Below are 23653 nucleotides of genomic sequence, written 5' to 3'. Positions count from 1 at the left end.
TCCTCTTTGGCGATATTGCTTTCGTAATAAAAGCGAGGAAACGTTCTAAACGTGCAGAAAAAAAAAAAAAAAAAATACAGATGGATCCCTAGATTGAACATAAACTGTAGTATAGATACACAAAAGATAAAAGGTATTATGGTTAATAGTATTTTCTGATTTCAAATGGTATTTCTGGCTTCAAATGACCTTGAAAAATCCCTAGATTGAACATAAATTGTAGTATAGCCTAGTATCTAGGCTATATACCATAGGCCTATTATCTCTTTTGTATCTAGGCCCTAGATACAAAAGATATAATATGGTATTATGGTTAATAGCATTTTCTGATTTCAAATTGTATTTTTGACTTCAAAGGACCAAAAGGGTATATTTCACAACTGTAGGCCTAACGAAACACAAAACTACTACTACTATGATAAGTCAATTTAAGGCCACGTTGACATGGCAGTCTGTGCTGGTGGCCTCGGTTCATTGCTACTTGTGAAGAAATAGGAGCTACAAATACACAAACTCATTAATGTCCAAAAAGGGCAGCATGGGATTACAAAAAGCTGTATAAACAAGACCAATACCAGACTACTCTACTCTACTCTAGGACGCAGCGCCTCAGTGGACCCTGACCTGCACACACACTCAGAACAGGAGAATGTTCACTTAAAGCTTACATGCCAGTGCCACCATACCTGCACACACAGAGAGAACAGGAGAATGAGACCTCACAGGTACAGGTAGGTTTTGTCAGGTGAGCTTTTATTTTAAAACAAATAATCCCACCGGATGTCGTAACCTGTGTGTTTCTCCTGGTTTGACACTCGTTAGTAAAAGCGACGTGAGCAGCAGTATTTCGCAGAACCTTCGAGAGGTAAGATGCGAAACAAATTTCATCATATTTTCCCCCTTCACATGTCGACGTGGATAACAGGCCGTAGGTCGTCATTCCACAGAGAAAGGTAGCTAGCCAGGTAGTCAATGATAAATTCGCTGTATCTTCATCTCATTTTCATCCGACAGCGTCGACGATGTTTGACGATGCTGGCAGCTAATGTTACGGTTAGCTTTGAAGCTAGTTCGGCTAACCTTACGTGACGTCGTTTTGGCATTAGCTTAGCATCTGGGCTCTGACTATTTCCTGGAGCTCTATTAGCGATTGCGTTTTCAGAACAGACACGAGTCACATTAAAACGGTAACATTTGGAGTTGACTTCTACAAGCATAGCTAGATGACTTTAGTCGTTGGGTTTATGAATATAAATCCGTGATTATATATTGTCACAAATTCGGCATTTTGGGGGTGAAACACGTGTAACCCGAGCCAGTTACGTTAACAGCTGGATAACGTTACCTTCATATGTCGAAGCTCATTTTATATACGTTAACGTTAGCATGACGGAAGGTTAAGACTTGTTTTGTGGGGTAGTTTGTTGATTTATTTATTGACGCCACTGTAACTTGACGATTGAGCCATCCGCCCCTATGAACTTTAGCGTCGCCCAGTAAGCCCTAACGTTCTGTCACACCTGATGATGTTAGCATTTTAGCCCACAATCTGTATGGATAACAATACGCTTCTTTTCCAAGGTCCCCAAACCCCGAGGACGTTCCAGATATTCATTCTTTGTGAGCCTGGCACCTGCATTGTTCGGACGGTTGGTGTGCAACTCTGCATCTTTGAAAACAAGAAACAAATAACCACCTTGCTACAATCAATATAACAACCACCAGCCATCGACAACCCTTCACTGCGCCTCTTGGACGATCAGCGTTGTGTTTATGTCTTTGTTTTGCGAAAACGGTAAGCGTTTGACCGCATTTGTTTTATTCTAAATGTTTTGGTTGAACGATATATTTTGTGTATAGATGTAGTTTGTACAAATTAACGAAGCGAATATTGCGTGATCCGTCTCAATATGCCTGTTTCTGTGCAACGATATCAAAATGGCGTCTCCCTATTCCATCACTCGTGTGCAGTGAGTGCTGCGTGACGCACTCTGCACCAAGCAGCCAGCAGGCCAGCTAGCTTCCTCCTGCCTGAGCCGCCTCCTGACCAGAGGCCGGTGTGTCATTGAGAAACTAGTTCTGACTCACTAAGTCAAAGAGCATTTGATTATATTGACAAGGCTGTGAAATGATTAAGAGTTTGGGTCTCAGCTGTGCAGGGTTAGCCAACAGGAGGGAGGGACTTATTGGGCAGCAGTCAGGCAGGCCCCTGTTTGTGACCTAACAGTAGCAGGCCTTATTTGATTGATTAAAATTGAGGGATTAGTACCAAAATTCACATATTGACGGTGGGAATCCCGTGAGCTGGCGTCTGTGTTTTGCTGTGCAGCGTTTTCTTTTTTCTTTTTCTTTGTAAATATAGTGTGTTGCGGTTTGATCATTACAGCTATGCTGCATACTTACACTAAGACAAATTCCTCATATTGTGGCAATAAAAATGATTCTGTGAAAGTGAATCAAGTCATTAATATAATTAAATAACTTTGTCTCAGTGACATTGGTGTCGGCATAACTGTTGCATTAACACAATTGCATACTGGCACATCAATATCACAATTGAGATTTTTCTTTACAATATTGATGTACCGCTAGCCCAAATAATCAAATTAATCCCAATGAACTGTTGTTGGCTATGATGTCAAACAAAACTCACATTTTCATTTATTTATTTTTTACTTTTTTGTTTTTAAATAAAATGCGCTTGTTACAGCAGAATTGTCACAATATCCCAAGTCACCATATCATTAGAATATTAAACTATGTTGATTGATTTATGGGCGGCTTAGCCCAACTGGCACATAGCACAGGGGTGATGGCACCTGACATTCAATACAATTGACAATTACTCGTCACTTCTGCCAATATACATTTCGATGTTCAGTCAGGTTTGACAGAACATGCATGGAGTTGCAATGGATTATTATTTTTTATTTATGTGTGTATATAGATATAGATATTGTGTGGTGCTTTTTCCTAACCAGTGTCCCTCTCCTCTTGCAGAGCTGTTGCGCAGCCGTTGGAACCTGTGTGGTGGAAATCTAGCCTTCAAGCAAGGAGCTTGCGGCCACAGCGGCACAGCGTTTTTCATGTCAGAGACCGAGCACGCTTGCAGTCGTTTATGTCATCCCCTTTTTTCCAGACAGAAGATCCCGAAAAATCCCCATTCAAGATCCTTTTATCTTACTGATAGTGCTAACATCCAGCAAAAATGGCTGTCAACGTCAACCGCAGCGTGTCAGACCAGTTCTATCGCTACAAGATGCCCCGTCTGATTGCCAAGGTAGAGCTTGCCGTCATGCTTTCAGAGGTGGTTTTTCCATTGCAATAGCGTAAACCTTAAAGGAACACTCAGCCGATTTTCAACCAGCTTTGTATCATAACATCAGTATCAGAAAATGCTAAACAGTTTTGCAGTCATTCGTTTAGTTTGACAGTGAGTTGGTTTCAGTGACTTCGTGGACCAATGTCATTTATACATGAATGTCATCACTGGTCCATAACTTAACTCAAATCAACTCTTCTTTCTTAGAACTTATTTTTTTCTTTTTTTCTTGTGTTTTTTTACATTACTGTATACATACAAAATACAGAAGACACAGACAGAAAACATAATCAATGAAATTACAGCACAAACACTACATTACAACAACCCTCCCACTCCACCCCCGGGCCCAGTTTTTCAACATCCACAGGTGCTTGTAGCAAAGCATTGATTGACCTTTATTAGGCCTGACCGGCAGACAATATTGCGTGTTTTAGCACAGTGATCGTGCTGTAGAGCTCCAGCTGTGCAATGTCCCGGTCGGTCACAACCGGGAACATCGTTGTCTGTGCATCACTTGAGATTGCACCAAAATATAGTTTTGGATGTTTTGCATCATTGTAGTAGGAACAGTTACTTGGAATAATAAATTATAGTTATTGTTCTAGCTATGACTGGGCCTTGAATCAGTTATGTTGAGCTTTGACCTCTTTCATTGAGGTCTTTATTCTGTTTGTGATTATGCTCTCCAGGTCGAAGGCAAAGGGAATGGAATCAAGACGGTCATTGTCAACATGCTTGATGTTGCAAAGGCATTGAACAGGCCTCCAACATGTAAGTCAGACCATGTGTCGCGTCTTGTCTCATTCGCTCTCTGTTTTGTTTTAAGAAGAAAGAAATTAAGTAATGAATGAATGAAATTAAATGAATTAAGTTTCTATGAAGTAATGGTTGATATAAATACAAAATGTGTTTTTGGTTTTTATTGTGAAATGGATATACCGTAATTTAAGTTGCATCATATGGAGAATTGGCCAACAAATTGAAAAAGCTATTTTTCCCAATTTGATTGAGACTCAATTGTTAATCCCTGACCACCTCCACAGACCCGACCAAGTTTTTTGGTTGTGAACTCGGTGCGCAGACCCAGTTTGATGCCAAGAACGACCGCTACATTGTCAACGGTTCCCACGAGGCGAATAAGTTGCAGGACATGCTTGATGGATTCATCCGAAAATTTGTGCTGTGTCCCGAGTGTGAAAACCCTGAAACTGATCTGGTAAATGTTTCACAGCATCCTCAGGCAACTCTTGTGAAGTGTGAATTTGATCGTCTCCAGGTCTTGCAAGTTTTGAATTACAAAAATGCCCTAGAAAAGGATCAAATACTGCTCGGTCCAAATAAAATGACTCCTCTTTGTTCTGGTCATTTCACATATTGGGTGTTTTAGTTGCCAAATGACCTCTTGAGTAATTTAGAAACTAAGTACGGTACACCATAGTGGTTTATTTAACTTTTTTTTAAGTGAGTGACCTTTTTAAAAAAAGTAGAAACCTATTCTCCCAGTCTATTTCTTCACTATCATATCTGATTGTTATGGATTCCCGAGAATGTTTTTACTCTTGTTACTTGTGATGATGATTATCAAGGAAATTAAGCCTATTCTGTCAAATCCAGTCACTATAAGAGTGTTGACTAAATCCTCAAAACAGAAAATATTTTGGAAGCAGAAACAAATGGCAGAGAATTCCTCATGGTGGTTTATTTGACTTGAACGTTAAGCTGCTGTTGTCCTCTTAAGAACTTGCATCCATCTGACTTTCCCCGCAGCATGTCAATCCCAAGAAACAAACCATCGGCAACTCCTGTAAAGCCTGTGGCTACCGTGGCATGCTTGACACCAGACACAAACTCTGCACGTTCATCCTCAAAAACCCACCAGGTGAGAATCTCACTACTATTCACGAGTTTCCTGGTGAGACCGTGGGCGCTTCCATGACACCCTCTGTCCCTGTTTCCACCTGCCTGTTTCTGCCCAGGACCGTTCATAGTGAAAGAGACTGAAAATAATCATCATTGTTGTGACTTTGTACCTACCTATGTCCCCCAGCACAATAATTTCACACGTGCATAATTGTACAACGGAGTGACAATCTTGAAAGAGACCGCTAAAGCTCCGTTCAATGACCAAATAAGAGTTCCGGTTTGGACGTTTAGCCTTCAAAACAAAAGTGGCCGCCATGCAACCACATACTATTTTTAGCAATTTCAGGTAAAATAAGCCCATACAGTACAAGTGAATTGACATTCACCTCGTTTTTGTAAAATATCGCCGCTATGCAACGACACGTTAGTATTTTTAACCATTTTGGATAAAATAAGCCAAATGTTCCCACTCTTGGACAGCGGCACGCACGTCCTTGCTAGTGAAAAAAATTTAAACAGGAAGTCGGCAACCGCTGAGAATCATTGGAAACGTAAGTCCAGGAATAAGGTGAATAATAAGGCCAAGGTTGGTGCGGCCCACAATTGCTCAACTGCGCGAGCACGCTGCAGGGTGAGCACGCTGCAGGGTGAGCATGCATTGCGAGTTGCGTCTGTGAGCTCGAGGGTAAACAAACGAGGCACGGTAGGTAGAAATGAGCGCTGCCACTTGAGTGTGCTTGCACGCACAGCATACACTAGAAAAGGAGCGCACAAAGCACTTTCTAGTCATTTATAACTTACTAGATTTTGTTACTATCTTGCCATTTTTGTGGTCCTGTATGGCTCAAAGTAAGGTTAGACGGCAACAGGGCCCGAAACCCACTGCCTCATGCCATAACTGTGTGCCTGCTGTAAAATGCTGTCATCCTGGCTAGACAAATGTGATCTTAACGAAACAATAGGAATAAGAATAGGCCTATTCACTGAGTGCACAGTAAGAAACGACTTAAATAACAAGTGGAGCTGGGCAACTGGCGGCCCGTGGGCCACATGCACACGTGAGCTGGATTTTTTTTTTCTCCATACAGTGCACCTCAACGGAACATGCAAGATACCCGCTGAATAAGTGTCCAAATGTTCATGTCATTCTGGCCAATACTCCACTTCTGTTATAACATTTCAGTCTAAAATATGGAATATCTTTCAATAATCTTTATGACTAAAAGGCTAAAAGTAATCTCATGTGTAAGAAATTACTGTTCTACATTGAAGTTAAAATTGTAATAATTAACTCATTGGTTTTGGATTTATTTCGCCTCAAGAGTGCATTTTTGTTTGTGTGACCCTCAACACAGGCTTTGAGAATCCAGGGCCACTTGCTGATACTTATGCTTAAATTAACCCACTCATATTCTGGTTTATTTCAAGAAAAACGTTTTGGCTAGTGGAAATTGTAATTGGCTGTTAACTTTAAAATCTAGCAGCCATATTGGCAGGTGGTCAAAATGTCAAGCCCTGCAGGGAGAGCAGGTGGTGACATAGGAGTGAGTGAGAAAATAATCAAATATTGGTGGTTAAGACTGAATAATGACATCACAACTGTTAATTTAAAATTAGTTCTTCCTCTAAACCTGGCTTCAAATGCCCCAAATTCTTCGCGCCGGCGCCGTTAGGCCCCCAGCCATCAGCAAAATCTGGCCCTCTGGTAGCGAGGACATTTCTTTTGTGGCCCTCTCTATCATCAAAGTTGCCCATCCCTGGGTTACGGCATGACAATATTTGTTCGGCCCCCGGCAACAATCTGGGTTTCTCATGTGGCCCCCCATGAAAAATAATTGCCCACCCCTGGAGTGGAGGATGGGCAGGAATCTGACATGGCTGACATCGACGTGAGAAGTAGGCCATCATGGCAGAGTTTATCAGCATGGGGAAAGAATGGTTGGGGTAAATATATACAAGCAGGTAGTTGTACTCTTGATGATGTCAAATATGCAGACTAATCGATGTAAACATCCGATTAGTCAACCTATTAAAAATGATGACTGTGATATTGACAACGTGCTTGCCTCTTCACTAACAGAGGCTAGTGATAGTGGATCTGCATCCGCCAAGAAGGAGAAAGAGAAGAAGAACCGCAAGAAGGACAAGGAGAACGGCTCCGGCAGCGGAGACGCCGACAAGAATGACATTGACGTTCCCGAGGCTGTGGTGGGTATCCTCCCTGCAGAGGAGATCCAGATCCGTACAAACATTTTGGTTTTTACCACGTTATGTATGAAGTTTGACAGAAATAATTTTTACTATGCATTGAGAGCCTGGAAAATCTATTACATATTTTTCAAAGGAAATCTATATAGTCATATAAATAAATTCAGGGATGCAAACTAGTCACCAAGTGACAGTCACCATTTTTATCCTAAAAGAGGGCACTTAGGTGAAGGGTTTCTCATTGATATTTTTTTGTCTGCCCTGCAATCTCTTCTTTTTCACTCCCATGAGTTTGCTTCCCTATAAATTGTTATGAAAACAGTCATTTTAATATTGGTGTCTTGATGACCAAGGTGCATGCTCACATTTTTCCACTAGTAGCACGTGAAAGTGTTTTTCTTGGCAGCTTGTTCTTCTGTCAGTAGATTCTACTGGTTCAGATCAATGGATTATTAGTGATTAGATTCTCTGATTTATAGGCTGTGAAATTCCAAACGCAGTGTCGGAAATTAACTGTCGATGCCAGATTGTCAAAATGCGTACAATATTCGGACTGCAGCAAATTGGTTGTATGGCATACATTTGACCGCTTTTCTCATCTGGAAATTGACATTTTGTATTTGATCAGGCAGTTGAAACAATTATTGGCCTGATCTATTTCGAACATCTATCGTTCATGATTGGTAGCCGGTCAGTTAGTTGCAAATATGGCACAGCAAAGACAGTTTGGCAGCAAATAGGGAGACAAAAAATACATCTTTGATAATCCATGAACACTGGCTGTGACGCTGAGGGTGTGTCCCCATCCCCATGTCCTCAGTACCTATGGCCCAGGTGGGGTCATCAAAAAAATGAGGTGTTTGCATGTGCTCCCCTGGGGTTTCCCCCCACACAAAAAAACATTGATTTCAGTAAATTCTTACTTCCAAAATATCTTTGAAAGTATGAGAAATATTTTTAATTTTAAGTTCCTTCAATTGGACGTTCTGCAGAAGGATAACACCGACTGGTCTGAGTTCAGCCTTTCACAACCTTTTAAAAATGTTGTAACGGTTATAGTGTGTTAACATTTGCCTCCATAGATCAGGCTGTTTCTGAGTTTACATTGACTCAAACTTGTCAAACAAAGACAGGAGTCATGCCAGCTTACATAAGGGAGGATGTACCGGTAGTTCAGTCTGCAGGTCAAACTGCTCTGTCTACAAAATGCTGAAATAATTTCTGATATAAATACAATTTCCCCTTTACTGCAGTCATTAAAGTCATATTTAGCAGAAAACAATTCTGCATTTACTGTATTTACCATTTCTCTAGAGACAAGATGCAAGACGAGATGCAAGAAAAAGAACTGTGAGCCTTTGAGTGTGCAGTAAAATACTTAAATCATTTTGATTTTTTTTTGCTGCACCACCACCTGTCTGACCTCTTCCCCTGTGTGCGGCTGTTAGGATGGAGACGATGACGATGAGGACTGGGCCGAGGAGACTTCAGAGGAGGCGCAGAGGCGACGAATGGAGGAGATCAGCGACCACGCCAAAAACCTCACCCTCAGCGAGGACCTGGAGAAGCCGCTGGAGAAGAGGGTCGACTTGTTCTACAACTTTGTGAAAGTAAGGAGTCCCAACTCAAGTACGGTAATTTGGCTTTGAGATCATTTGCAGGACTTGGAAATTGGAAGCCGTAAACGTGACTACATGCTTCCCCTCACTGCCTGTTGAACCCTGATTTGGCTAGGATCACGGCAACATTAATGCCAACTTTTGGTTTGGTGAATCTCAGGGTTCCTATATACGTCTTGGAAACATGGATAGTAAATAATTGGACACAATCTGTTATGGCAAAATCAGTCACATGTTGACAATTAATATTCCTCCCTTTGAACCGAATGATAATGTTCGATGTGATGTCAAATAAAATAATATACAAATAATAGAATTCCTTCAAATGTTTCTTACTTCACTTTGTAATAAAATTATTAGTTGTATCATTAATTTCGAGCACTCGAGATGTCCCAAAATCCCCAACAAAACCCCAACAATCATGATGGCTTTCTGCTCAAAGATGAGACAATATTGACTTACATCAGAAGGGTAGTAAAAAATAAGCTCTGACTGACGCGTCCACTCAACTTCTCTGTCCGTCTCCAGCAAAAGAAGGAGAGTGGAACTATCGACGGGGCAGATAAGGACATCTTGGCGGAGGCGGAGCGTCTGGATGTGGTGACCACGGGCCCGCTCATCCTCAGCGAGCTGCTCTTCGACGAGAACATACGCGACCAGATAAAGAAGTACAAACGCCACTTCCTGCGGGTGAGTTCGACATCTAGCCCCGTGGACTCGTTCAAGTCCGCCGCATGACAACACGGATATGTTTTTGTTAAGTGTTCTTAGGTTTTACACTGCTTCCATTTTTAGTAGCATATGATCCTAAAAATAGACTAGTTTGGAAAACTAAAAAAGAAGCACGTTAAGATTCAAAGTGATGAGTGGTTGTGAATTCTTAATTTCTTTGTGTGCATCTAAACATTTCAGAAGAGCCGATGTGACCCGCCCATTTGAAATACACTTTAAATATAATGAAGCGTACGATTGTAGTTTGTCTCGTCGTGACCGTTGTTCTCCTGATTTTCCTCTTCAGTTCTGCCACAACAACAAGAAAGCCCAGAAGTATCTGATGGGAGGCTTCGAGTGTTTGGTGAAGCTGTACCAAGCCCAGCTGCTGCCCCGGGTCCCCATCATCCTCAAAGACCTGTACGACGCAGACTTACTGGAGGAAGATGTTATATTTGCCTGGGCAGAGAAGGTAGGCGGATGTGTAGATGCTATGGTGAGATTGATATATCGGGCAGAAATTTGACTTTAAAAAAAAAATTAAACTAGGAATCACCTGCGCTTGATTTCTAGGGTGGAGACAGACAGACACCGCCCACTTACCTAGGCACCATCGTGCAACTGCGCCATCGGCTCATACCAGGAAGGATTTATTACATCACTGATGACATCACAATTGCTTGACTGACATCACTGATGACATCACAACTGCTCGAGTGACATCACTGATATCACAGTTGCTCGAGTGACATCACTGATGACATCACAATTGTGACTGACACCACCACACCACAGACACCACTTAGCCAATTTTAACTAAATAAAAGATATAAGATATTGGATATCAGCCATCATGCTGTCCTGCTCTGTTATGCTAAATGTCTGGAAAACCTGCAATGATTGATGATTTTGTTGACAAGAATAAAATTCACTGAATATTTGAATTTTTTTTGCATGAAAATTTATTTTATTTATTTTAAAGATAGTAAAGTTCAAGTAAATGGTGTTTACTTTTGTCAGCTAGCAAAAATATCTGCATTGGCCTTCAAAAACCCATATTGGAGTGAATACAATTATTGGATTTTCAAAAAGGGGGCAAACTAATTGAGTGATTGCTCAATTATATAACTAATAATAAATTGCAGCCTAACTAAACATTTTCAATGGGTTTAATTGAAAGCTAATGGACCCCAACAGTCCTGGCCTTGAGTTCGTGATGCACGCTCATGTGTAATCATGACTTTAATTTCCACCATCGACAATGGAGCATTGGTTTGTTAGCAATATAGTTGATGGAAGGTACAGAAAGTCCAGTAGAATAATTGTTCTTCAAAGCATGAAGATGAATTATGACGACAAGCCAAAATGATGGGGATTGAGTTAGTCCTGATTTATGCAGCTATTGGCTTTCATCAGTCCGCTGCCAGCCTGTCTGACGGGCTTTCTTTTCTCCTGCAGGTTTCTAAGAAATACGTCTCTAAGGAGCTCGCCAAAGAGATCCATGCCAAGGCCGCCCCTTTTGTCAAGTGGCTGAAAGAGGCAGAGGAGGAGAGCGAGGGCAGCGAGGAAGGGGAGGAGGAAGATGACGAGAACGTTGAGGTAACGTCCCCTCAACTTGGTTGACTTTGTTTTGTAGCGGTTCATGTTTCATTTGACATGACCCATCTCTGTTTGGCCTTTCTGTCTTTTCCTATATTTAATTTTAGTGGGTTGTAGTTAGTAAACATGAGTGAAATTACATCTCAAGATTTAAACTATTCAGTTCCTGTATAATATTTACGCCCATCACAAAAATTACTGAAGATTTAAGCTACCTCATAACTTTTAGCCAGTTATTGCACTTTGCTGCATACAATAGTCCAATCAAACCACAGGTCGAAACTATTACTTGTAAGAGTGAACAACCAGAAAAAAAGGTCTAAACCCTGACATTTTTTGTTTTGTACATTTTATCTATTTAACTGGAAAATGTGTAAATTCCCAATACAAACAAATAGCATCTATTCAGAAACCCATATCAGTCAAACCCCTATAGGTATAGACATAAATCTCTGAATGATTTTATAACGCATTTCATGTTTTTTCTGTCCAGGTTGTGTACTCTTCCTCTGCCCGCGAACTCAAAGTGGAGACTGTGAAACCAGACAAACCTGAAGAGGAAGAAGACTTTGATATTGATGCGATCTGAACAGAGACTTTGAGGATAATGCCTTGTTGTGTTGTGGCTTTGACTCACACGATGCCCCATACATACTACCCAAGTGGCTGGCCCTTCCCTCCTCTAGCCTCCCCTCCCCCCTTTACAACCCTCTCTCTGCTTTGTGGCATGATTTAACATGGCGCTTTACTAGCTGCACATTAACTATGTAATTTTGAGATGTATTCAATCGACGAAATGAAGTTGCTTTGGAGGATTTTAATCATGGGTGTTTTGGGGATTATTTGACTGCACATTTCTCTTTTTTTCTTGTTTGTGTCTATTTTTTCCAGTCAATAAAGAATGTTTTGCTATCCACTGCACTTGAATTTGTTTTACTGTGCAATGGGCAATATATTACTAAATTTCTTAGGCAAGAAAGATCAATAATGGTGTATTTTGTTTATTATGCAAGAATGGCAGGTGTGAAAGTGTATATAGCCTACATTTCACCCAATGGGAAATGCACTTCAATGCTAATAGCTAAGTATGGGATGAGCTGCAATCTTTTACATTAACAAAATGCACAAGTCTGTCCCAAGCTTTCAAATATGTAGATACTAAAATTAAATTTGGGATTTCCAGATTTTATCCCCTCAGTATACTTGGATAAATTTTGAAATTGTGAATGTAGAAGCTTTCTAAAAATTAACGTATTCCCAGAGAGGTTTCCACAGAAATAATGCCAGTCCTGTTTTTTTTAAATAAGTACTGTTTTATTTTGTATTGTGCTCCAATGAGAGATGAGGTCAGCCTGCTTCCTCACTTCCTCCGCCGCTCCTTCAACTGGACAGACCAATGCTGGCTTCAAGTGTTATCGGAAATATTGGCTTTTGACAGAAAGGGTGTTTTACAAGGCTGGGAAAAATGTCTGACCTTAGGTTCGGGCGTGGAGTCGTGTTGGTGAAGGTGGTCAATTAAACAACAGTTTCCATCGAATAACCAATCAACACAATCAGTCGCATTTCCATTGCGCATGTCATATACCCAATTCCCCTGCTGCAAGTATATGCGGGGATTCGTTTATTAAGTAAAACACCACTCGAAAGCTACTGTCACAGGGAGTATTTCTATAGTTATGCCCATGGTTATGCCCGACCAAATTCACTCGAATGGACCGACAAGTCTTATTTATGCCGTGACATCTCGGAAATCGGAGCAGACCAGGAGTACTTGAACGCAGCATAATCCAGCCCAGCCGCTGAGTAGCCATTTTGGTCCCACCTAAAACAGACAGCTTCACTTTGGGCCGGAGATGGAGGAAACGGAGCCGAAACAGCGAGTGTTTAAGCAACCCAAATCTGTTGAATTTCTGTAACACCATCGACGGATGACACTAGACGCCATGGCTTGTTATTAGAAAGAGTTTTTTATTTTTAAAGCCCGGGGCGATTTTGGAAGTGGCGACAGGCAGCGCTGTAACGTTAGCTCATTGACTTCTCCAACCCAGACGGACAGTGATTTAATTTGAACACAGGCCATGTATGGTATGTCTGCGCAATGTAAATATTGAGCATACGATTATTATGCTCTTTCGTGGGTCGTAACAGACAGTTCAGGTGCTCAGGGCTAAAACACGTCCGGTCTTGTTTGAAAATTGTCACGATCAATGCTGAGACTCTTTCCCCAGAGGGCTGCATGGTCGTCTGGAGCCACAAAGCAAAGCAATCTTTTAATTTTCGGCTGTTGGATTTAAACTGTTGCGGAATTTGGAAGTTGGGCAGCAACTCGTTAAGGAAGGACTAAATCAAAATGTCAACAAAAACTCCCCTGCCGACGGTCAACGAGAAGGCGACTGAAAGCGTAAGTATAACCTAGCGTTAGGCGGCTTGTTATTTGGTTAAGCTAACACTGCTCGTTGCATTGCTACAAATATCCTCCAGTCAGTTACCACCGGATAGAAGTGCATGTTGTACTCAGACTTTGGTTGATAAATGGCGTCTTTTACTGTATTGTCTGACTGGTACATAATGTTTTCACACGGGTGGGTGAAACATTGTTGCTAACTCGTAAACATTCATATCCTCAACGTCAAACACGCCCTGCAATCTTCTCCTGTGCCTGCATGGCAAAGTCGACATTGTGATTGTGTGTGTGGGTTATAACGTTATTTTTTCAATTAGCGTTAAGTTTTTTGTATTGGAAATTTCGGATGCAGTCAGGATATAGGCCCAAACCACGAACAAAACTACAATAGTTTTAGCTAACTGGTTCTGGCAGGCAACAGTACTTTTTTATTCAAGCTCGCTACTGGTTTTCCCAGGTGTCAGTCTAGGGTTTCAACCATTCGCCTTCCAAATATGGGCTTTGTTTAGTCCCGCCCACTCCTGACATGAGAATCTCACAAGTGTCAAGTTTGCCAGAGTAAAGCAATTAGTGCTTCCGGTAAATTTTCCCACCAAAAGAAAACTTATATCGACGGACATTTTGCAACTGATTTTAAAATGAAGCACCAAATAGACATTGAACAATATAGTCTAGAGAGTCTAGTCGTCTGATGACTGATAGACTTTGGGTGCCCACCACTATATGTCGATGGTGAATTATGATTTTGAGTTAAACTTTTAACAGTGTTATTCTGCTCATCCCACCACTCTGTTGTATATCTGTTGACCTTATTAGTTTGTGTTGTTTACAATCAGTGTGTCTAATTGTCTTTTTATCTTATGTTGTTGAGTCTATTTTTTTAATTTTCTTTATTATATGTTTGTATTTTCTATGTCCAGGACCCCAGGAAGATTAGAGGTGCATTCATGTCCTTCTACTGGGGATCCTTTAATAAACTAAACTAAACCCACCTCCTAAAAGCGATAGAGCAGTAGGGGTGTGCCGTATCATCATTATAGACCTTATTCGATTGATGTAACTCACGTACGGGCACGCCCACCGCCGCCATGTTGTTGACATAGTGACAGCCTATGTAAGAGTAGCGTTTATAGGAAGCTAGCCGCCGTTAATGTTACCTGTATCGTTCCTGTTGTGTTCGGATGGTGACCTGCGTTCTACATGCATGTAGTAATGACAGCAATAAAGTCCCCGTGGTTTGTTTCTATCTCTACCGTCCACAGACGTGAAGGGAGCAAGACTGAGGAATGAGGATACGTCAGCACAGGAGATGTGTGGATAGTTAGGAGAGACAGGTGAAACTTTCTGTCAGCTCCTCACAGCAAAGTCTGTTCACCTCGTTTTTTCTTTTGTTTATTATTACTAGTCTCAACGCCAGACCCATGAGAGTTCTTACGCTGATACACTACATTACTGCATGCTGCAGATCACTCTCTGGGTCTGGGACACTTTCCCTCAGCCGGCTGGTTATGGGAGGGAACCATTCACTATGCCAGTGATGGATTCAGTCCTCCCCAATCAGTAACGACTTTGCGATCAGACGACACGGGAGGCGCAGCCCTTTTTTCGAGCCGCTCTCTCATCGGTGCTATGAACTGTCACTCATTCAATTTCAACCCGTCTTCAAAACCAGCAGTGGCTGTGAAGGGGCACAGACTAATTTATGTAGTATGCGGAGCGCAGCGATTCCATGTAATATTTGAGTCTGGGGAGAGACTAATTATTACAGGCATTAACGGCAGCATACAAACAACAACTCTGGGGTTTTTATTGCTGTCATCACCATCGCTATTTTGTAATGGAACAGAAATGACAATAAGGCTGTTACTAGTTGTCAGCTGCTGCAGCGCTGTGCGTGCAGGACGGTATGTCAACAATATGGTGCCGTCCAGGGTTAGCGAATAAGGTCTATACCATTAGAAATAGAATTCATATTCACATCGTCGAAACATATTCTGATAATGGCAACATTCCATCACACTGTTGTGCTGCGTAACCTTACGTACGGACGTACGCACAGTAAAAAGCATGATTGAAAGTGGCTCCACAGTGGAGGAGTTAAATGAGAATTTAGGTATTTTTCAACCTGGACCCTCCATTTTATTTTATTTTATTTTATGTATAACTAACTTAGTAATGACAACAGAAATCGTTTAAATTGATGCCGTATTGACCAAGATCGCTTCAGTTGGCAGCCGTTTTTCACACTAACACTATAACACTTATTTTGTTTCAATGTTCTTGACATTAATAAAGTCAGTATTTTTGTCATATCATCAAGAATATCATCACAGAAATACCCTGAAATATTGTGATATTATTTTAGGGCCATATCACCAACCCCTACACTTTTATTTTGAAAGGGTTAAAACTCAACTTCCCGTTTCAGTCTGGCTGTCTCCGCGGCTAGCTTGACGCAGTCCTCTCGGTCTTCTCTCTCTCTCTCTGCGGGTATCGGCTTTAGTTAGGGGGGAAAGACTTGGGGTTTTCCTCCTGAACTCTCTGGGAGGCAGCAACATGACGGGCTCCCAGGCAGTGAGGAAACACCGCAACGCTGTGAGTTTATATTCAGATATTTTAGAGGCATTTTACAGGGATTTAATGTTGATAAAGTTGTCAGACGGACAGAAGACAACAGGAGAAAAGGAAATGGGAGCACAGGTTCAGAGATTTCCATGTTTTTTCCACCATAATGTTCACTTCCAACAGTGACCTTATCCTACTTGATGGTATTTTTTTTATCTCCAACCTACCTATGGTGTCCTTAATGCTCATGTATGTAGGGACTCTAGTGTGTGTGTGGTTCAAGTGACCTTATTGTTCGTCATGGCATTTCTACCTGAGAGTATAATATTGGCATACTATTTGTAAAAGGACTATATTAGCATATGTTTGTGGTGCTCAATAGTGAGTTTAAAGTGACCTTATCATACCTGATAGTATCTTTACCTCCTATGATATCGTGATAACATCCTAATAATATTATTATGGCCTACTTAAAGTGTCTGTGGTGGTAAATGCGGAGTTTAAAGTGACCTTGTCCAGTCTGATGCTATCTTTATCTCCTATAAAATCACTATCATATTCTTATTAGGACTTAAATATCAGCTGTACAATTTGTAAGCTATCTGCCAAAATTGCTAACAGGGTACTATAGTTGTTTTTAATTGATGCTGTGTCAATTGAAATGACATAAAGTAGGAATGAGGTTATTTTTGTTTTGTTGACCTCAATTCTATGTTCTCTTAATTTTGCATCAAAATCTGCACTTAGTTTGTACCCTGTTCCTTTATTTGTTAGTTTTTGTCAAAGTTGCCACTTGGGGAAGAGTGTGTGTGGATTGGATGGGAGGGTGGGGCCAGCCGGGCGGGGCAGAGTGCGCTGCCACCGTTAATAAGGCATCGGTTTGACGGGTCGATACCGAGCCCACGCAGAGGGTATCTATCATTGTTTTGTGGGTTATGGGGCAGGGAGGGGTCGACACGGCTTTTAAAACAGTACCCGAAGAATCAATTCACGCAAAGGTGCTGCTGTAAAGGCTACACACTGAAAGAAAGTGAAATCTTTCAAGGTAAGCACCATTGAAATGTGTAGGATAGAGGAGGAAGAGGTCACAGTGTGAAATGTGTAGGATAGAGGAGGAAGAGGTCAGTGTGAAATGTGTAGGATAGAGGAGGAAGGGGTCACAGACAGTGTGAAATGTGTAGGATAGAGGAGGAAGAGGTCACAGTGTGAAATGTGTAGGATAGAGGAGGAAGAGGTCACAGTGTGAAATGTGTAGGATAGAGGAGGAAGAGGTCACAGTGTGAAATGTGTAGGATAGAGGAGGAAGAGGTCACAGTGTGAAATGTGTAGGATAGAGGAGGAAGAGGTCACAGTGTGAAATGTGTAGGATAGAGGAGGAAGAGGTCACAGTGTGAAATGTGTAGGATAGAGGAGGAAGAGGTCACAGTGTGAAATGTGTAGGATAGAGGAGGAAGAGGTCACAGTGTGAAATGTGTAGGATAGAGGAGGAAGAGGTCACAGTGTGAAATGTGTAGGATAGAGGAGGAAGAGGTCACAGTGTGAAATGTGTAGGATAGAGGAGGAAGAGGTCACAGTGTGAAATGTGTAGGATAGAGGAGGAAGAGGTCACAGTGTGAAATGTGTAGGATAGAGGAGGAAGAGGTCACAGTGTGAAATGTGTAGGATAGAGGAGGAAGAGGTCACAGTGTGAAATGTGTAGGATAGAGGAGGAAGAGGTCACAGTGTGAAATGTGTAGGATAGAGGAGGAAGAGGTCACAGTGTGAAATGTGTAGGATAGAGGAGGAAGAGGTCACAGTGTGAAATGTGTAGGATAGAGGAGGAAGAGGTCACTGTGTGAAATGTGTAGGATAGAGGAGGAAGAGGTCACAGAGTGAAATGTGTAGGATAGAGGAGGAAGAGGTCACAGTGTGAAATGTGTAGGATAGAGGAGGAAGAGGTCACAGTGTGAAATGTGTAGGATAGAGGAGGAAGAGGTCACTGTGTGAAATGTGTAGGATAGAGGAGGAAGAGGTCACAGTGTGAAATGTGTAGGATAGAGGAGGAAGAGGTCACAGTGTGAAATGTGTAGGATAGAGGAGGAAGAGGTCACAGAGTGAAATGTGTAGGATAGAGGAGGAAGAGGTCACAGTGTGAAATGTGTAGGATAGAGGAGGAAGAGGTCACAGTGTGAAATGTGTAGGATAGAGGAGGAAGAGGTCACAGTGTGAAATGTGTAGGATAGAGGAGGAAGAGGTCACAGTGTGAAATGTGTAGGATAGAGGAGGAAGAGGTCACAGTGTGAAATGTGTAGGATAGAGGAGGAAGAGGTCACAGTGTGAAATGTGTAGGATAGAGGAGGAAGAGGTCACAGAGTGAAATGTGTAGGATAGAGGAGGAAGAGGTCACAGTGTGAAATGTGTAGGATAGAGGAGGAAGAGGTCACAGTGTGAAATGTGTAGGATAGAGGAGGAAGAGGTCACAGTGTGAAATGTGTAGGATAGAGGAGGAAGAGGTCACAGTGTGAAATGTGTAGGATAGAGGAGGAAGAGGTCACAGTGTGAAATGTGTAGGATAGAGGAGGAAGAGGTCACAGTGTGAAATGTGTAGGATAGAGGAGGAAGAGGTCACAGTGTGAAATGTGTAGGATAGAGGAGGAAGAGGTCACAGTGTGAAATGTGTAGGATAGAGGAGGAAGAGGTCACTGTGTGAAATGTGTAGGATAGAGGAGGAAGAGGTCACAGAGTGAAATGTGTAGGATAGAGGAGGAAGAGGTCACTGTGTGAAATGTGTAGGATAGAGGAGGAAGAGGTCACAGTGTGAAATGTGTAGGATAGAGGAGGAAGAGGTCACTGTGTGAAATGTGTAAGATAGAGGAGGAAGAGGTCACAGTGTGAAATGTGTAGGATAGAGGAGGAAGAGGTCACTGTGTGAAATGTGTAGGATAGAGGAGGAAGAGGTCACTGTGTGAAATGTGTAAGATAGAGGAGGAAGAGGTCACAGTGTGAAATGTGTAGGATAGAGGAGGAAGAGGTCACTGTGTGAAATGTGTAAGATAGAGGAGGAAGAGGTCACTGTGTGAAATGTGTAGGATAGAGGAGGAAGAGGTCACTGTGTGAAATGTGTAGGATAGAGGAGGAAGAGGTCACTGTGTGAAATGTGTAGGATAGAGGAGGAAGAGGTCACTGTGTGAAATGTGTAGGATAGAGGAGGAAGAGGTCACAGTGTGAAATGTGTAGGATAGAGGAGGAAGAGGTCACTGTGTGAAATGTGTAAGATAGAGGAGGAAGAGGTCACAGTGTGAAATGTGTAGGATAGAGGAGGAAGAGGTCACAGTGTGAAATGTGTAGGATAGAGGAGGAAGAGGTCACTGTGTGAAATGTGTAGGATAGAGGAGGAAGAGGTCACAGTGTGAAATGTGTAGGATAGAGGAGGAAGAGGTCACAGTGTGAAATGTGTAGGATAGAGGAGGAAGAGGTCACAGTGTGAAATGTGTAGGATAGAGGAGGAAGAGGTCACTGTGTGAAATGTGTAGGATAGAGGAGGAAGAGGTCACAGTGTGAAATGTGTAGGATAGAGGAGGAAGAGGTCACAGTGTGAAATGTGTAGGATAGAGGAGGAAGAGGTCACAGTGTGAAATGTGTAGGATAGAGGAGGAAGAGGTCACAGTGTGAAATGTGTAGGATAGAGGAGGAAGAGGTCACAGTGTGAAATGTGTAGGATAGAGGAGGAAGAGGTCACTGTGTGAAATGTGTAGGATAGAGGAGGAAGAGGTCACAGTGTGAAATGTGTAGGATAGAGGAGGAAGAGGTCACAGTGTGAAATGTGTAGGATAGAGGAGGAAGAGGTCACAGTGTGAAATGTGTAGGATAGAGGAGGAAGAGGTCACAGTGTGAAATGTGTAGGATAGAGGAGGAAGAGGTCACAGTGTGAAATGTGTAGGATAGAGGAGGAAGAGGTCACAGTGTGAAATGTGTAGGATAGAGGAGGAAGAGGTCACTGTGTGAAATGTGTAGGATAGAGGAGGAAGAGGTCACAGTGTGAAATGTGTAGGATAGAGGAGGAAGAGGTCACAGTGTGAAATGTGTAGGATAGAGGAGGAAGAGGTCACAGTGTGAAATGTGTAGGATAGAGGAGGAAGAGGTCACTGTGTGAAATGTGTAGGATAGAGGAGGAAGAGGTCACAGTGTGAAATGTGTAGGATAGAGGAGGAAGAGGTCACAGTGTGAAATGTGTAGGATAGAGGAGGAAGAGGTCACAGTGTGAAATGTGTAGGATAGAGGAGGAAGAGGTCACTGTGTGAAATGTGTAGGATAGAGGAGGAAGAGGTCACAGTGTGAAATGTGTAGGATAGAGGAGGAAGAGGTCACAGTGTGAAATGTGTAGGATAGAGGAGGAAGAGGTCACAGTGTGAAATGTGTAGGATAGAGGAGGAAGAGGTCACAGTGTGAAATGTGTAGGATAGAGGAGGAAGAGGTCACAGTGTGAAATGTGTAGGATAGAGGAGGAAGAGGTCACAGTGTGAAATGTGTAGGATAGAGGAGGAAGAGGTCACAGTGTGAAATGTGTAGGATAGAGGAGGAAGGGGTCACAGTGTGAAATGTGTAGGATAGAGGAGGAAGGGGTCACAGTGTGAAATTTTGAAACTTTTCTAATCCATTTGACCTCAAAATCTCTGTTTTGTTCAGTATATTTTTTACAGCCTAAAAAAACCACTACATGCAAGACAGATATTCAGCTGTCACACACTGCCAGTTCTGGCATCAAAAGCTCAGTCAGAGACATTTTGAGAATGGAAAAATGTTTTCAGTAAATCAAGACAAGTCGTTTTTGAGCCAGACTGCAATTATGGACCGACCGTTTAACCTTCAGAAACCACGTTCTCTCCTCCTGTGTTGCCGTACATCCTGTGCTGCTGAGGAAAGTCTGCATGTCTGACGGAAAGGAAATTGATACTAGACAACAGCCAGATACTGCCTGGTGATTTTTGTTGTTTCTACGAGCTGTTATGGCGGAGCTGTTATGGCAGGTGACCGCCTATTGTTCAAAGCAGGTCAAGGAAATGAGCAAGGGGCACACGGATGCCTGTGTAATGAAAAAGAGTACAAAAAATGCTTTAGATAAGTTTCAAGTTTATTTTCCATTTACAGAAAGATGGAATCCTTCATCACAAGCCTCATGTCATTTAGGCAGAACTCACATAAGAGAGAGAGACGGGGTCAAACGAGCAAGGATGCATAAGAGGCCAGATTTAACCAAAAGTTCAGTAGGACAAAGACGCATAAGAAACATGATGATTAAATGCATGATCAAATAGAAAAGCTACACTAGTACATGGCTACATGTACATGTTAACCCTAACCCTACATGTACATGTTAACCCTAACCCTACATGTACATGTAGCCATGTACATGTTAACCCTAACCCTACATGTACATGGCTACATGCATTGTTGGCAAAGTGTAATAGTGGCTCCTAGTTCACGGGTGCTCAATAGGTAGATCGTCATCTACCGGACCAGATCTCAGGCCATCAAAAAGTAGCTCGCCAAAGAAATCCAAAATGCATTATTTAAATTGTTTATCTTTAATGCATAAACTAAATCCCACTCATGTATTGGTAACTCAGTATCCATCTACAGTATTTAACATTATAACATTATTAAATAATGTTAAATAAATAATATAATACTGGTAAAATGTGCTAATATGTACTGGGGTGGGAGTAGCTCGCGAATGTTTTATTTTTTGTAGGTAGCTCTCATCTTCAAGACGTTTGTGCGGCCCTGCTCTAGTTGTAAAGTGCAAAAACAATAAGGACTACTGATATTTGCATCTCACCCTATTAGCATTTTTGTTGAATTGACAAATATTCGAGCACAACTGCAACAACTGATTAGAAATCATCTGAGCGGGCAGCCTGAAGCAGTTGTTGCAGATTGTTCTTCTGTTGATGTGATATACATTATGGCTTCAATTAAAACAAAGGTTAGTACTCGTGGTATAATAAAAAAAAGATTAGTGTTTTCTGCCGGTTTGCATGGCAGGTGTAGTATTTCATAGTTCAATTGCCTTTGAAAAGGACCAAAATGACCCCAAAAATCAGGCCAAGGGAGCAAAAAATGTCCTGTCACATGTCATTTCTTACCGTGGCTCTGTGCTCAAGGTCAGTTGAAATGGTGAAAGTGTCTAGTGAATACTGTGATTTCATGTGGCAGTGTGGCCGGCGGAGAAGCTTGTTTTCTGGATGCTGGACAGTAAATATCAGCTGTTTTCCTCCCAGAGCCTAAGTGGATTTGTCACAGTGGGTCAGCATGAGTCACTGCAGAAACATGGAGTTGTTTCCCAGTCGGCGCGATGCGACCGCCAGCCAAGCCATTGTCTAAAAGGATGTGTGTTTTCCACAGCACACGTCTCACACCAATGGGCGTCAGGAGATGGGCACGCGCTCGGTGCGCACCGGCGTGCGCTCCCGCAGCTCCGGCGCCGACGAGCCCCAACAGCCGCACGTCGGCAACTACCGGCTGCTCAAAACCATCGGCAAGGGCAACTTCGCTAAGGTCAAACTGGCCCGACACATCCTCACCGGCAGAGAGGTGAGAGGAAGCTATTTATAACGTTACGGTTCTATTTAGGTGCAGAGAGGTGAGAGGAAGCTATTTCTACTAACGTTACGGTTCTATTTAGGTGCAGAGAGGTGAGAGGAAGCCTTTTATACTAACGTTACGGTTCTATTTAGGTGCAGAGAGGTGAGAGGAAGCCTTTTATACTAACGTTACGGTTCTATTTAGGTGCAGAGAGGTGAGAGGAAGCTATTTATACTAACGTTACGGTTCTATTTAGGTGCAGAGAGGTGAGAGGAAGCTATTTCTACTAACGTTACGGTTCTATTTAGGTGCAGAGAGGTGAGAGGAAGCTATTTATACTAACGTTACGGTTCTATTTAGTTGCAGAGAGGTGAGAGGAAGCTATTTATACTAACGTTACGGTTCTATTTAGGTGCAGAGAGGTGAGAGGGAGCTATTTCTACTAACGTTATGGTTCTATTTAGGTGCAGAGAGGTGAGAGGAAGCTATTTCTACTAACGTTACGGTTCTATTTGGGTGCAGAGAGGTGAGAGGAAGCTATTTCTACTAACGTTACGGTTCTATTTAGGTGCAGAGAGGTGAGAGGAAGCCTTTTATACTAACGTTACGGTTCTATTTAGGTGCAGAGAGGTGAGAGGAAGCCTTTTATACTAACGTTACTTTCTATTTAGGTGCAGAGAGGTGAGAGGAAGCTATTTATACTAACGTTACGGTTCTATTTAGGTGCAGAGAGGTGAGAGGAAGCTATTTATACTAACGTTACGGTTCTATTTAGGTGCAGAGAGGTGAGAGGAA

General features: G+C 42.1%; 2 protein-coding genes across 23 annotated transcripts in view; both read left to right on the top strand.

Moving 5' to 3' along the window:
* The first annotated feature begins 846 nt into the window (after positions 1-846).
* On the top strand, positions 847-12241 carry eif5 (eukaryotic translation initiation factor 5). 4 transcript variants are annotated; one of them, XM_083632733.1, is made up of 13 exons: positions 847-865; positions 1582-1795; positions 3001-3280; positions 4015-4096; positions 4369-4541; positions 5093-5204; positions 7269-7396; positions 8711-8746; positions 8845-9006; positions 9544-9705; positions 10034-10198; positions 11185-11325; positions 11819-12241. In XM_083632733.1, exons 3-13 carry the CDS (start codon positions 3209-3211, stop codon positions 11912-11914), a joined length of 1329 nt encoding a protein of 442 aa, XP_083488859.1. In that variant the 5' UTR covers positions 847-865; positions 1582-1795; positions 3001-3208; the 3' UTR covers positions 11915-12241. The 4 variants fall into 4 exon arrangements, with proteins under 4 accessions (XP_083488859.1, XP_083488857.1, XP_083488860.1 ...); XM_083632731.1 differs by having other exon boundaries at positions 850-953; XM_083632732.1 differs by lacking the exon at positions 847-865 and adding an exon at positions 871-965.
* Positions 12242-13153: 912 nt separating this feature from the next.
* The window catches only part of mark3a (MAP/microtubule affinity-regulating kinase 3a), an 82597-nt gene continuing 72097 nt past the window's right edge, over positions 13154-23653 (top strand). For 18 of the 19 annotated variants that reach the window (XM_083632607.1, XM_083632608.1, XM_083632619.1 and 15 more), the window contains exons 1-2: positions 13154-13726; positions 22679-22867. In XM_083632607.1, coding sequence (XP_083488733.1) covers positions 13676-13726; positions 22679-22867 — 240 coding nt within the window. In that variant the 5' untranslated portion in view covers positions 13154-13675. Of the gene's footprint in view, positions 13727-16227; positions 16325-22678; positions 22868-23653 lie in introns of those variants that run through there. The other variant, XM_083632617.1, reaches the window with a different exon arrangement.

This window comes from Poromitra crassiceps (genome assembly GCF_964638095.1).
Source record: "Poromitra crassiceps genome assembly, chromosome: 3".
Classification (NCBI taxonomy): Eukaryota; Metazoa; Chordata; class Actinopteri; order Beryciformes; family Melamphaidae; genus Poromitra; species Poromitra crassiceps.
The sequence above is the reverse complement of the archived record's forward strand: the minus strand, read 5'-3'. Positions and strand labels throughout refer to the sequence as shown.

What these genes read in the sequence shown, in the direction of transcription:
- eif5 (XM_083632733.1), top strand. Translation starts at nt 3,209, where the DNA reads ATGGCTGTCAACGTCAACCGCAGCGTGTCAGACCAGTTCTATCGCTAC. An exon ending in TGCCCCGTCTGATTGCCAAG is followed by an intron (nt 3,281 to 4,014) that starts GTAGAGCTTGCC and finishes TATGCTCTCCAG; the next exon opens with GTCGAAGGCAAAGGGAATGG. An exon ending in AAGATGACGAGAACGTTGAG is followed by an intron (nt 11,326 to 11,818) that starts GTAACGTCCCCT and finishes TTTTCTGTCCAG; the next exon opens with GTTGTGTACTCTTCCTCTGC.